Consider the following 14,846-nt stretch of genomic DNA (forward strand, 5'->3'; position numbering starts at 1 on the left):
AATCTAGGCTTGAGTTGGCCTATACTAGTTACAAACCATATATTTTGTCAGTACATCTCCTTCGATCCCTGTGCTTATAATCTGAATTACAAGTTTCAAATAAACGGTCAACTGTAGACAGATGCAAGGAAAATAGACACCACAATAATAACATGGGTGATTCAAGTGAAGCACTTTATATACAGTCCTTCCTGATGTACAGAAAATAGACTCTTGCGTTCAAGGTGCAAATCAAATTATACACAGAATGATGTCATCAGTGGCCCCACACTCCAGATAAGGTGCTATATACAAGGTTCTCAAGGGATGTTAAAAGATTTCCCATCAAAGTGCTGCAAGCCCTTCAAAAAGTAACTGTCAATCATGCTAACACTTCATAACCTCTCATCTTCACCAAAAGAATAATATCTCTTACTTAAGTGTTCAACAAGTTATTTTGTTACAAAAAAATGAGTTGAAAAGTTAATCAGCTACTTTCTCCTTAAAATGTAAGTATACTTGCTACAAAAGTGACTTAAGCTCTGCAAACAAACAGAAAACAATTAGTATCAATAAACTTTATTCATAGAAAGATCAGCGTAACATTAAGGTTAAACCAAGAACTTCCTTGGTTAAACAAAGATACAAAGCGTGTTAGGTAAGCTCAGAACAGCTGTTTCTACATGACAGTACTACTTTTCCGCTCAAATAATAAATGAATAAGCTTTTGTCTAAATACAAAATAAATGTAAAAAAAAACAGGAAATCTATAATTCAAAGGGATAATGTTAGAAGCCAGAAATGATCAAATAAATCATACATATGGTTGGCCAGAATAGTGTCAACAAAATCTATAGGTATAAAGTGGGCTGTCTAAATTAGTGATGTCACCCTTTAAAAGAAACAGAATCTTTACCTGTTATGACAATACTTTTATACTTTTTCTTTTTCATACAAATATCTAAACTGTGGTATCTCATATATAACCTCTGTGTCAAATGTTGGTGACATTGATGGTTCATTGTCAGTAGACAGCCGGAAGTGGGGTCATCCATTGGAAATGGGAATCATACAGTTTTTAACAATCACGACAATGTCAAACTTCAGTAGTTTATAATCATCTCTCATGAACAAGACTCAACACTACTACAAGAAATAGGAGGGGAGCAGATTTGGCCAACTTTCTCTTCTCAAAATATCATGAAAAGAGATTACAGTAAAAGGTAACATATCTGTATTTTTGTTCTTAGGTCTGTCTAATTCTGTCAAACTCAATAAAGATGATTTCTCCAGAAAATAACTTTGACTTTTAGTAGATGAAGTAGAGACAGGGCCTCCTCACATGTACAGGTACATTTTACATATTTGCCAAGCCTGTGCTGCTAGATTCAGAGGAGAACCACCACTGATCCAAGACAACAGTCAATACTGTATACTGAAAAGTGCTGTTAAACGTCTTGGTCCCAGTTTGCCTGAGGACTAATCGAGTTGATCACAATCTAAAAGAAATTCCATAGATGACCTGTCCAATGGGAGTTAGCTGAGGTAAGATCATTGATATGCTTGTAGGCATCACAGGCCTGACAGTCTTTGCTAAGTTGTACAAATATATACACAGCTCTGTCAAGTTTGATCCAAAGTCACACCTTCCCCCAAAACACATCCTCCTCCACCAGTGTTCATGAAGATGCTGAGGTGACAACCATGTGTTGCCATGGCAACGGTTGTCATGGCATTGGGTGAGGGAGGGGTGCTGCCACTGTCTGGCCGTTTTGAGGTGGGTGGATGATGCCTTTCCTCTCGTCGTCACAGAGCTTACAAATCCAGCTGCCTGCAGAGGTGAGAATGACAGCATTAAACACACAGTATAAAGGACTTAGTCCTACTGTAGACATAACATACAGTAGCACATTATATCTTGAATCTGGGTGAACGATATAATACACTGAAGCAATGGATGATGAATACTAATGATGAATGTTATAGTTTCCTTCGCAATACTAAGTGTAGGAAGCTACAGGAAATTAACAGTATAAAATGTCCTAGGAAACAATGTACAACACAAGTTAGAAGTAAGATGAATGTGGAAATAACAGGATGTGCCAAAGAATTGTCCTAATAGACTGAGTCTGATTGACAAAGTACCAATACTTGGACACAAGGATCCTTATCTTCATGGCTGCACTGAAGGGAGGAGAGACACAGTACATTAGGGAGGGTTACTTTTGAGAGAGTACAGAGAGTTTTCTGTGAGGGTCTTACCTTCAGGGGGTGCACTGAGTGGGGGAGACACACAGTACATTAGGGAGGGTTAGTTTTGAGAGAGTACAGAGAGTTTCCTGTGAGGGTCTTACCTTCAGGGGGTGCACTGAGCGGAGGAGACAGACAGTACATGTGGTAGCCACGGTCACAATCATCACAGAACAACAGCTGGTCCTGTCACAGGAAAAACAGCAAGTCAACATCTTCACAACCTGCAACTAGCCAGCTGAATAACAGACTGCATGCATTGTACACAATACAGGAGATGATCTCAAATTCTACATCAAAAGCAAGGCCTTGAAATTGTATACATTATATTATTTGGTCTGTGTTGAATGAAAAAGTACACAAGACATATGATTTTAAACTACAACATTCTGCAATGGTGTAAATGGTGATAGGAGATGATAACTCACGTCATTCTCGGAGGTTCCGCACAGATGACAGGACTTGCACTCGATGCACTGCCAGCGGTACTTTTTTACTGACTCGGTCATGTGAGGTGTAAACTGAAGGCACGTTGGGTGACCTGTTCAATGAAAGACATGCACTTTTTTTACAAACTGTTCAATTCCTTGATTGTTGAATGCTTTATTGGTTATTACTTGCAATAGGCAGCCTCAAGGAAGGATGCACTTCCCAATAATACAGTCATCAAATAATTAGAAGCCTTAGGAATGTCTAGAAATGAATTTCAAGAAGGCAACATTACATAAGGTGGATCAGACATGTATGAAGTGCTCGGATGAGAGTGATTGCTGACAACGACATTACACGATGGGTAAGTACATCCAGACTTAGCTAACTTACAGAATGAACTGAATGTTTAAAAGTAAGTGGAAATGCACTACACTTTGTAATGTCACAACATTTTGCTGATCTGCACCATGTTTACTCCTGACCTGAGCGACCGCAGTCAGAACAAGATATGAGCTCCTCTGGCATCCTGCTCTTCTTGTTCTCCTTCTCATCTCCCAGGCAGAAGTCGCAGTAGTTGCTGGGTCCTGAACCCTTGGCTGGAACAAACAACAACAACAACAATGCTTACTATTGTTCAAACATAGCAGCAACTCAGGTCACTGCTTTGTCCTAAATGTGTTCTATTCAGAAACCATTGCCACCATCGTCATAGCATTAAACTGGGAGTACATGTATGGCTCTAGATTCTGGATTAAACTTTCAAAACTTCACTTGGGGCCATGCATTCCTGTACACTGACTGTGGACCTCATGAAAATTGTATGCATTCATCACCCATCATAAGCATCTACAATTACAAGTGTTACTGATAAGCTAGTATTTCTCTTCTTTTCTTTTAATGGATTAGTTCTCAGGGGTGCCTTGCCTCCTTCTAGGTTATATTTGACATTTCATTTCCCAATGGCATCACAAAAACAATAGAAGAAATACATGTACATCTAAGAAATGACAATGTTTATTGTGACATTGGGAATCTGAAAGACAAATTTCTAAGTGTAGCATCGAAGGGGAACAAGACATGGCATCATGCATATACAAAATGTCTCCAAGATACCTCTCTTTTCTCCATAGGGTATATCCTCAGATCCACTTTCTTTTGGGTTTCGGCATGGAAAAGTAGAACGGGTGAGTGTACCATCACATCACAACAAAGGAACACAGCAATACAGCAAAACAATGGAATGTCAACAGTTGGAGGACAGCAGAGGGAGACAGCCCAGAAACTCCAGATAGAGGACAGAGACATAGAGTTAGGCCAAACCCAATAAATCAATGCAGGGCTAGAAACACGACATTATTTTTTTTCTGCAATATGTGATTCGTAATAGTCTGCTTGCATTCTTTTAGCTTGCCAAATTGCATTTGTTTATACTGTCGATTTTTTCCTGTATCTTGCATGTTGCAGGTGGAAATTTTGAGCCCTGCAATTCTATAACAGCCTACCAGTTTTCCCTGCCAGGTAACCATGTTTAATACTTTCAGTTTGCTAATATCATCATACATACATGATTTCATTGTTAAAACAGTAAAGTGAAACTTCTCATCAAAGACCACTTGCTAAAGATTACACACCATGGTGAGTTACAGTGCCTGGCATTACAACAGTAGATGTGGGAGTTGGAACAGGTAACTTACCCTCCCCGTCTCCATTGGCCTGTCTGGGAGGGGGGGAGTCCTCTTCCTTCCCACTGTCAGGGATCTCCCCGTTGTGGAAGTGTTGGTAGTGGTAGGTCAGCCCTGGGCGGTTCTTATACCTCTTCCCACACCCTGGCAACAAAACGCACAAACTAGAACCATGAAGCAACCTGTAGATTTGTCTTACCCATCATATCAGTCATGAATAAGTAAATACTGTACTAATAATGTCGTCATAACAAAACTTTTGACACATTGTCAGAACCTGTATCAAAATCAGTTCTGCAGGCCACTACAGGCTCCCCTACACCTAGTTTTTAGTGTAGAATGTATTTATTTGCTTTACAGTTTACCGTCTCCTTATAACAGCTGATAAATGAATTCTGCTGACTTCTACTTAAGCAGCCTATTGAATGTAATTGACTATAAACTGGTTAGACAGATTTTGTAGCACTTCCAGTTTAAATATCACTTAGTCGTCATACTTGTACCATCCCATTTTTTCTGCAATCAGCAATTACGTGCAGTAACACTTATTAAGACATCTGTGGTAACACATTGCACAAGTACAACTGTCTCCACCTTGAAATTACAGTAATTACGATCCTCCATCTTGTCAAATTCCCCCAATAAATACAGTCCCTGAATCCCCTTCATCACTCCAAACATCTCTTCCCCACATAAATCAGTGCAGGATCCCCTGTGGCCAGGCTGGCAGGTCTCCAGTTTCCATCTACATGTATCGATTACCCAGGGTGCACAGAGCAGTTTAGAATCAGTCACCAGAAATGGGACCACATCCATCACTGATGGCTCAATCCTATCTGGGAGAACAAAAACCTGATGGCTACATCTTATCTGGGAGAGAAAAGGTGACTGGACTGACCCCTGACAGCTTACAGATGTAATGCATTAGTAAGTGGGACCAGGAAGATCCCTCCCTGTCAGTTATATCATTGGTACAGCGATGAGAACTGACTTACATTCACAGGCATACGGCTTGTCTCTGTCATCAGATGGGGGTGGAGGAGGCTCCTCTTTCTCTTTCTTCTTTTTTCTACCACCCTGCAAAAATAGACGGAAAAAAACATTAAATAAATTTGTTCACACTTTAGTTGCCAACGTTATATAAACAACAAGAATTTTGTGTGTGAGGGAAGCAGCTAGAGGAGTTCCCTGTCTTTATACGGTTAAAGAGCTCTCAAAAGGACCAAATCGTCTTGTCACTTTTGCTTCCAGCCAAGGCTCAATTGTAAAAAAAGTCTATTCAGAATTTTTTTAAATCATCCTTTTCAGCAACCAACAAAAACAACAAACCAACCAACCAATGAATGCTGGTAAAAACATAACCTCCATGCAGAGAAGCCAAGGCAGAGGTAATAAATCTCCTCACCAAGAGACCTTGGCAGAGGCAATAATCCTCTTATCCCGCAGCAGGCAGAAATACCGGAAGTAGAAAGACAGCAGCATGTACAAACCATGACAGATGTACAGCCAAGCTTGATTGCCTTTTCAAACCATTAAATTTTGATAAGGGCCGTTACCGTTAATCGTACGGCTTCAACTGGGAATTCACATCTATTTGACTACAGGAATGATGTATGGTCGCCTGCCGTTCTGTATAGCTCCATTTTGTATCTGCACCATTATTTGGTACATTAATAACACAGCAACTGAGCCATCCTCTGTGAAGTAGGAGCCATAGAAATATTACCTCTTCTCTATCGCCTATTTCAATCATTGCTTCATGGTTACATGTTGACATAGATTATTGGCTGTGAAGTGCCATTTGGAAAGGCAACATGAAAGATATAAGGCTGCCTGATGGCCATAAGACATGCATGGCTCCAAACCTTCCCAAAAAAAACTCCAACTCAGCATCCTGCATCAGCAGGCAACGACTGTGTCAGACAAGGTAGATTGGAAAATACAGCGCCACCGTTTCCCCACATAAATTCTAGACAGTCAGAACACAATTCAGCAAATGTTTCTGGCATCCATAAACAGATTCTGAATGATTTTCTATGTGCCTTTTCAAGCTGCGCTCTACCTCACAGTACCTGCGAGGGAAAATACGGGGCTTTTAATATCTGGCCCAAGTTCAACAACCTTTGTCCTCACCACTTTTCTACACTCACAGAAAGCTGCCACAGCTGTAAATGCCATGCACTCAGACTGCTCTGGGACGTAAGTAACTCTAGGCTCCCACAGAGCCACTACAAATAAAGTCAAACCATCATACATTCCTTTAATGGCACTATTGACGGTTGCTGTGGACTTGGCTCATGACGAAAGCTTCCCCGCATGTTAAGTGGTTTCTTTGACCTAAGATTGCAACATACCTGTCAAACGTCCCAGAAACTGTAATTATATAGATTCTACCATTCAATTTGAGAAAATATATGGAGAGCTACAGTCACAAAGAATTGAAATAAATGGGAACATTTTAGTTTTTTACACTGCAAAAATATAGAAACAGACAGTAGCTTACTAGCTTGTTTCAAATACTCATTTTTTGAACTACTGAGAAGAAGTGAGACAACAATGCAAAAAGGAATCCTCTCTGATTTGACATCTACTTAAACCATACAAGATTACTGCTTCCAAATCAGTGAAACTCCTCACGGCAATCCTCATTGCCCTTCTCCCATTCTAATCACTGTACAAAGCAACAAAAAGAACTGTTCCTCCCATTGAACTAACATCAGAGTCGAGATGAATGGGAAATCCCAGTGGTAATCTCCTCTGTGAGAGCGAGACGCATGCATCAACAATGGTTCATCCTCTTTGGCTTTCAGACTGCGAGCATGCTGACAAGGCACTCGGCTGAACACAAACCACTCTTCAAATGGGGCTTTACCCATAGGAGAGGTTTATGGAAATGGCAACAGGATCAAATGCTGCTGCTGACACTGCAAACGCTCCAGACAGTAACAACCGGTACTGGCAATGTCAGCAGTGCATCTATCAACCCTCTTGGACGTGGCAATATGAATGCAAAACCTATACAGGCCACGACCTGCTGTATGTCATGGGTAACACCGGCAAAGCAAGCTCATCAAAATGTCATTTTGATTACAAATCCTACCCAAATCAGCCTGTTATCATCTGTAGCAGGCAGGTCGAACAGTAATCCAGCTTTTAGCCCATGTTCTCCTGCCATAGTCACCTTCCATACAGCTCCAAATTGGAAAACACGCATGGAATATGAAACTAGCAGGCAGCCTTCCCCTGGCAATTCCGATAAGCCCATGACATACACGCACACCTAGCATAAAACATTCAGAGTTGTAAAGATATTGCTGGGGCAGATATATTGTCCAGTTTTATAACCTTTCAGGTTTTTCTATAAACATGGTAGTTACAGGCCCATAAAGGTGAGGACATCACTCAATAACGGCGAGAGGCACAATGAGGCTGAGCTCGGACATAAAACAGTTCATCCGCAGGAATCACGGGAATCACTGAGACACCGCGATGAATAATTCACTGACAGACTCACTCGTCCTCCATCCAGGCCGGTGTTACTTGCCAGTCTGTACATTTTTAAAGCACCGTTGATGGACAGGCACCCAATTAATGTGATGTCTCATGCTGTTGTGGGTGGACACTTGTCTTGTTCTTCAACAGCTATCAGTCCTGACCAATTATCAAAGATCCATTGATGTACTGGGACTCAATTAATCTGATGTCTTAAGCTGTTTAAGGCTGACATTTGTCTTGTCCTTCAGCAGCTATCAATCCTGACCAATTCCTAAACACGGTGATCATCGGTCAGACTTAGGAGGACAAAATGTCTTTTCCCTTCATGTCTTTATTATTGCACACACTGGTTTGATTCAGAATAACATGGCGACAGCTCCGCTGGCTGTAAGTGATGGTGGAATCAATTCAAGCTGACATGCATATGATCATATTCCCATTTAGAAAATAAGCAGACACTACAACCAATCATGTAGGGTTGCTCAGTAGAGTCTTATTATTGTGCCTCCAGGTTAATCACATCATCAAGCCATTTAGTTGCGTAGATATGTCGTAATCTAGTTGTGAGCCAATGTGGGGAAATGAGATTGAGAAAGGTAATTTTACTGACATAGTTATATAGCTGCTGCTGAAGAAATCAATATTGCTGACGTGTACACACAACATCTATCCTTCTAGCCAAGGATGACTTACTTCAATTCTTCATTCCTCTTAGTCATTATCTAGCTGCCAACAATGACTCACAGAATGGTTCACCTTAATTCACCAGGACTAGACAACGGTCGAGCATTAAGTACAGGTACAGAAGGGACACTTGAGCTTCATGAGTGTTGACAGACTGGCCTAGATAGAAAGTGGATGTTATTACTCTTAGATGGTCCAGATGGATGGGGAGTCACAGAGGCAGCCATTTATAACAAACGGTGGCCGTGCTATCACAGCAATATTTGTTACAGAGGCTTAGCGCGAAAGCCCTGCACGTATGGCTTTACGATATGACACTAGATGGATGGCAGGTTGGGCAGGCTTTATTGTACAGGGCCCTGCTGAGATCCTGGCTGCCGTGATTGTCATCAAGATAAATGGGGCTCCTCCACTGGATCGACCTTGTTACAAGGAACAGTGGTGTAGTCCTAATGGGAGGCTGTGATACAGCTGTACCATGAAGCACGCCGACTTGATTTACCTCAGCCAACATTGGAGTACCAATAAATACGGAGCTTTAGAAAAGCCGTGATCTGAAAGTCAGAATACATGAGGACATCGACTCTGATGCTCAAAACAGCGGGCAAGAATTACGGGCACACATCTCTCTTATGTCATTATGCCTAACAATCAGGTTATCATCCAAATGGAATGGAAAGGGACCTTGGAGGCTCGCACTGTTATCAGAATACTGAATCACACACTTAAAAGCTATCCTCGGGGTAAGCAGAGCTGTCCATATAAATCATTTATGAGAAAGCATCAGCCATCAGGAACAAAGGGCATCATCCAATTCACTATGGAATATTGAGCACACTGGTGTCAGTTTTGGAACGGTGCACGGAGCAGTCTCCGTCAGTCACATGAAGTATGGACCGTGCCAAACTAGCATCATCTTCTCAATAGCCAAGCAATCATCATCCTATGGCACAGGGGTATTTTACAGTGACATAGAGGGCTGTCTGATAATTGCCATGCTTCACACGTTTCTGCCGTTAACAGATGAATATGGAGCTGCAAGATAAATGCTTGTTGTACATCATTCAATAAAGTTTTATTACATTTACAGCTTTTAATATGAAATGGTTTCCTTGTGGATCCTCCTAAAATACAGTTCTTATTACATAATATAGCTGACTTCCAACACTAATGAGAACTTGAACATGTGAATGTCAAAATAAATTGATCATAGTTGTATCTATCCATCCCCCACTGAGCTGTCACGTTGCATTGACTGCACAAATAGGATCACAACAATCCCAGGTTACTGAAGCATTACCAGACTCGGCACCGTTTAGTATAAGCCTGAGCAGGCCTGACCTTGAAACGATTGCCTCTTGTGATATAGATCTACATTATTATCAACAGTAGGAACAGAATCTAAAGAAGACTGGTCACATAAAGAAATCTAAATCTTTTTTTAGCCTTCCTTTTCAAAAGATCTTAAAACATCATGGTTATCAGAACTAATTTCTACAACGGTTGAACCAATTTCAAAAACAGGTCATGACGCCACCTCACCCTTTTTCTTTTCCTCCTGGTGTAGGTTTCATCATCGCTACTGGAGCTGTCTTCCAGTTCTCCAGCATCCGGAATGTCGTCAATTTCATCTACCGCATCCTTGGAATCTTCGGAGTCTTTCAGTACAGAATCTATCAGGTTGTTCGCAGCCTCGCTGTCCAGTCCAAGGGCGTTTTCCAGGGTGGAATCCTTTGCTGCGTCTGGATAGCAGTATAAACATTTCATTTATGAAATGTGGCGTGTTAACACCGAACCTACACCTATGAGAAACAAATCATCCTAAAGCAAACACACTCAACTAAAATCAATAAGTAAGAATTTAAGGACAGAGTAAGACTTGATCTATTCAAAAGCCAATAAAACATGATAGCATTAATACAGAAATATTGTGGCATCGATAGTGTTCATGTCGCAAGCCATTTTGGAAGCCGCCCTTGCAAATTTACCGTCTAAAGCATGGTTGATATTTATGTAGCATATGATTCATGATTTCATAGCATGTTACAATTCAAGACAAATTGATTCTAATAAAAAAAACTGATTTATTGTTGTGGAAATACCATATTTAAGTCAAATACAATAAGGAATTCCTGACTGATCCCGAAGATGACTAATGCATACAGGAGATACATAAAATAAACTGATGATTACATAGAACATGTTGAAAAGCTTTCAATCACTGACACAGTTAGTACTTTGGTCTGCCAGTTGCAAGTTGCTCATTGTGTAATTAATTGAATCAGATAGTGCTTGAAGTCACAATCAAAGGTAGATATACAGCACTAAACGTAACATCAGAAAATTGAATAGCATAGACATGAAAAAGGGTTCAGAAGGACATTCCTGCTACACTACTAATGTACTAGCCTGATTAAATCGCACTTATAGCAGCCCACACAACATTCGCTGGCCCGTTACAGCCTTGGACAGTGGAGTATGTGTTACACAGACTACTACACGACTTGTATATCATAAAGGGGTTGATAGGGGGACAGTGATGATAAGATGCCACAAAGGATCTGTGTCAACATTTCAATTTAGAAATAAGATGCCAATATCAGGATTCCTTGTGGTCTCTTCCATCATGAGGAGGATAGCTTCTACCCACCACCAGCACCTTACCTCCTCCCTCCTGTACCTCTACATCCTGTACCTCACCCTGAGTCGGTGGAGTGGCCACTTGGGCAAAGTACGCTCTGCGTTTTTTGCGCCATCTCTTGGCGGGAAATGTGTAGATCTGCCCGGGTGCGATGCCCGGCCTGCGCTGGCTCTCACTCATCCACAGCGTGCAGTTGGTCTGGGCGACTCCTGTCAGGGTGTCCAGGAAGGGAAGCCGCAGTTTCCGCTCCATAACGACGCGAGCGTTGAAGTGGGAAGCATTTTCCAGTGCCTCCTTGTAGAACTGGTTTCCCACCACAGCACTATTACAAAAAAACAGTAATTCCGATTTATAATGCTATTTCTCTGTCACATAGACAGTGAGTTCTCATCAAAGCCAAGAAGCTCTGATGACAAATCTTTTATACTCTCCCTGCTGAAAGCCACTACTACACAAAATACATGTACAAGTAAGCTAACATCAATTTTGACTAAAAGCGGTGACTATGATGGACATGAGCAAAATTACAAGCCTATTATGCACCAAAAATACTATTCTCCAAACAGATTTTTGATCGGGGGCAAGTAGTGGCCACGATTTTTTACTTTTCCCTCCCTCCACAAAAAATCGTGGCTGCTACTAGCCCCCACAATCAAAATGTCTGCTTGGAGAATACAAAAATACAGCAGATATAGCATCAGGATGGAATAAGTTCTGGGTCTCTGCACATTTGCATGTAGCAAGACGAGCCAATATCATCTCATCAGCATTGTACTTACCTGAGAATATATCATCCATCTGCAAAGGATATATAAATACTGATCCCTGTTGCAGAGATCTCCACACAATATCCCTCCCTCTAGTTACTTCTACTCTATGGTAATGCCACTGTTTTGTAAGTAATGATTCCCAATACAAATTGCATTAGCACACCTCCTTTCAGTTGGACAAACCACAGCAAGCAGCTCACTCAAAAACAAAACACAGAATAACCTACATGTGTAAGCATCGGTGATGTGTGTGAAATGAAAGCACTAGCAAGGAGAAAGGTAGGAATCCTATTCTAACCGTGGTTCACCAACATGCATCGTAGCATCAGAGGGTGCTTCAGTGGCTTTACTGACACGTCCTCTTTCCCTGTGGGTATACAGAGGACATGGAACATGTGCACAGGAAAATCCAGCTATCCTACCCTCTTATATTTGCCCATACATATATTTTGAAGTACAGGTACGATCATATTATACACAGTAATTTGTGAATCTGAAAGCAAAAAATTGTGTCTACTTTAAATCATCTATTATAGAGTTGCGATCTGTGAATGACAAAATGCTCACGCTTCTTGTACAAAAATTACAAGTGATGCATGATTGAAGCGATTGAAGTGATTGTATGTTGCAAATTTTGTTGCCGAACAGGCACTGCCTTAGCCATACCACATTTACCTACCAGGACCTCCCTGAGCCAAAGAAATCCCAGCACAGCACCTTGTTCTTAAAGTGCACTCAGTGGTATTTCACTTTGATCTCTTTGAGCATGTGACAGGCAGCATGCCAGAAAATAGAATTTCTCCTTTGCCATGTGCTATTAACCTTTGTCAAGGCAAAAGAGATCGCAAACTGCTACTGATACACTTCCATTACAATTTAGCATGCTTAGTTAAGTGCCCTGATATAATATCATAAATATACTTTACATAATCACTGTTCTAAAAGTTCTCATATTCCTTAAAATCCTTTTATTTTCTGTACAATTCTCATGGCAACAAATATTTTCTGTCCAATTTATACCATTTCAAGTACAAGGAAAAGCTTCAAAGGCTATTCTTTCTTCTATCCATAAGAATATCCTTTTCTTACTGCACTAGCATGCTCTTGAGCTTGACAATATTAGGAAGGTACTCGAGCTGAATTGGCAGGGTCAACATTCTGGTGATTACGTGATCTCTTTATCATAATAACTGCATTAAAAATCAATCACCCCTCACGAAGGTTACTTGCTGCATATCAAATTGTGCCTGTCAGTTTCTCCACTCCTTCTATTCACTCATCAATTACTCCTGGTACTTATATCTGGTGCCTGAGGAGCCGTATCATCAGCACATGGAAGAAAGCCAGCCCATGTGCCCATACATTTATAGGGGTTAATCCCTACTAACTATTGTGGCAGAAAAGAATCAGGATATGTTTACTCTTGTCGTAAAACATATTGTTATGAATCAGACTCAGAGTTTGTCTGAGATTTGATGAGAAAGATTAACGTTTCAGATTTTGCTCAAATCATATAAATTTTCATGCAATGTAATGACATGTCTATCTATCCACAAAACAGATGAGCGTGTTTCTGTGTGATTGGTTAAACAATTGAATATTACCAAGGACTATCTTCTGAAAAAAAAAGCTTAGCTATAGGTCATAATCCTTCTTAAATGTTATGCTTCACTTCCACAAGTCAAATATTTTTCTGATCATATCAACCAAGGACATCATACAGGATCCTATATAATGTCCTTGGACAACACATGACATTACCAAACTGCATACTGTAGTTCTTGTTTCTTTCACTGTAACTTTAAGTTCACTGTTTTCACTGTCACCGCTGGACCGTGAACTTATCATCACAGTGAAAAACCTATTTATGATTCCTTCACACATCCTTTCTGCAAGTCACTTGCTACCACCCTGAAAATGTCCATTTTTCTTACACCGTGAAATTTTGCTACCGTGAACTTAAAGTGAATTACAGTATCTTTTTAATAACTCTTAATCAACTTCACCCTGATCACAAGTATTCTGTGTACTACCAATGCATTCATTGGTAACATGTGGAAAACCTGGAACCAAAACATACCAGCCTCCTGAAGTAACGAAAATAGTGTCATGCATAAATTCAGTTCATCCATAATTTTTTGTGCTGAATTGTTAGAATCCTGACCCAAATTTCCCGTGTTAGCCACTGGGTCTAGATCAGTAGACCTTACTATAATGCCGATGCCGTTGTCACGTGCCTTGTTGCGCGAATGTACAGTCAAAACATCGGTTAGTCGCCAGGCCAACCCACTACATGCTGCATGCATAGCACAGCAACAAACAGCCACTATGCACTATGCAGACAAAGGAAACCGCTCCCTCCGCGGCAGACGGCCTTTCCATTACGCGCCATTTTCTCTCCTTCCATACGACGACTGACTCTATAACTTTGTCCATCTGTTCTTCGAAAGGTTTCCAGCTGAATGACATTTTAGACCGGGTCTAAGCACGCTAGAAGTGCCTGGAATAGAGACTCACCTAGGTTGTTTCACAGCGATCCCTCGCCCTCCCGTCGAGCTAGTCGACGCCATTTTAAATTTTACCCAGGAATCCACCAGCAGACAGCATGACATCTGACCTTTTGGCGGGAAATTTAACACCGCATTGTGAAGCGATGCAAAAATATACTTTTGATGCAATTTCAATCCTGATTGTGATAGTATGGATGTATAAGGTATGAGCTGCTGTTATATGCATATGCCGATGTTATTTTTTTGCTAAATATCCCTTATTGGTGGCACACAATGCTATTGCAAAGTTACGTTTTTGATTGTCATTAACGTTAAAGTTTAAAACGCCAGTGACAGGAAACTTGCTTTTATCCACAAAACAAAATTCCCTGAATGTAACGCTATTTTCTCCTTTGAGTATTCA

General features: G+C 40.8%; 1 protein-coding gene across 4 annotated transcripts; it reads right to left on the bottom strand.

Moving 5' to 3' along the window:
* Positions 1 to 153: 153 nt before the first annotated feature.
* Positions 154 to 14,583, bottom strand: LOC136433176 (zinc finger protein ubi-d4-like). Of its 4 annotated transcripts, none has more exons than XM_066425092.1 (11): positions 14,451 to 14,564; positions 12,232 to 12,300; positions 11,223 to 11,485; positions 10,065 to 10,264; positions 5,339 to 5,420; positions 4,356 to 4,487; positions 3,775 to 3,813; positions 3,144 to 3,257; positions 2,658 to 2,770; positions 2,334 to 2,415; positions 154 to 1,810 (listed from the first exon to the last, which is right to left on the bottom strand). In XM_066425092.1, the coding sequence occupies exons 1-11, from the start codon at positions 14,543 to 14,545 to the stop codon at positions 1,707 to 1,709; spliced, it is 1,293 nt and encodes a 430-aa protein (XP_066281189.1). In that variant the 5' UTR covers positions 14,546 to 14,564; the 3' UTR covers positions 154 to 1,706. The 4 variants fall into 4 exon arrangements, with proteins under 4 accessions (XP_066281189.1, XP_066281188.1, XP_066281191.1 ...); XM_066425091.1 differs by having other exon boundaries at positions 11,187 to 11,485; XM_066425094.1 differs by lacking the exon at positions 12,232 to 12,300 and having other exon boundaries at positions 11,187 to 11,485; positions 14,451 to 14,583.
* Between the last annotated feature and the right edge of the window lie 263 nt (positions 14,584 to 14,846).

The sequence above is a fragment of the Branchiostoma lanceolatum genome, chromosome 4 (genome assembly GCF_035083965.1).
Source record: "Branchiostoma lanceolatum isolate klBraLanc5 chromosome 4, klBraLanc5.hap2, whole genome shotgun sequence".
NCBI lineage: Eukaryota > Metazoa > Chordata > Leptocardii > Amphioxiformes > Branchiostomatidae > Branchiostoma > Branchiostoma lanceolatum.

What these genes read in the sequence shown, in the direction of transcription:
- LOC136433176 (XM_066425091.1), bottom strand. Translation starts at nt 14,545, where the DNA reads ATGTCATGCTGTCTGCTGGTGGATTCCTGGGTAAAATTTAAAATGGCG. An exon ending in AGAGGTACAGGAGGGAGGAG is followed by an intron (nt 10,265 to 11,186) that starts GTAAGGTGCTGG and finishes ACTGCTATCCAG; the next exon opens with ACGCAGCAAAGGATTCCACC. An exon ending in GGCCAATGGAGACGGGGAGG is followed by an intron (nt 3,814 to 4,355) that starts GTAAGTTACCTG and finishes GAAACCCAAAAG; the next exon opens with AAAGTGGATCTGAGGATATA.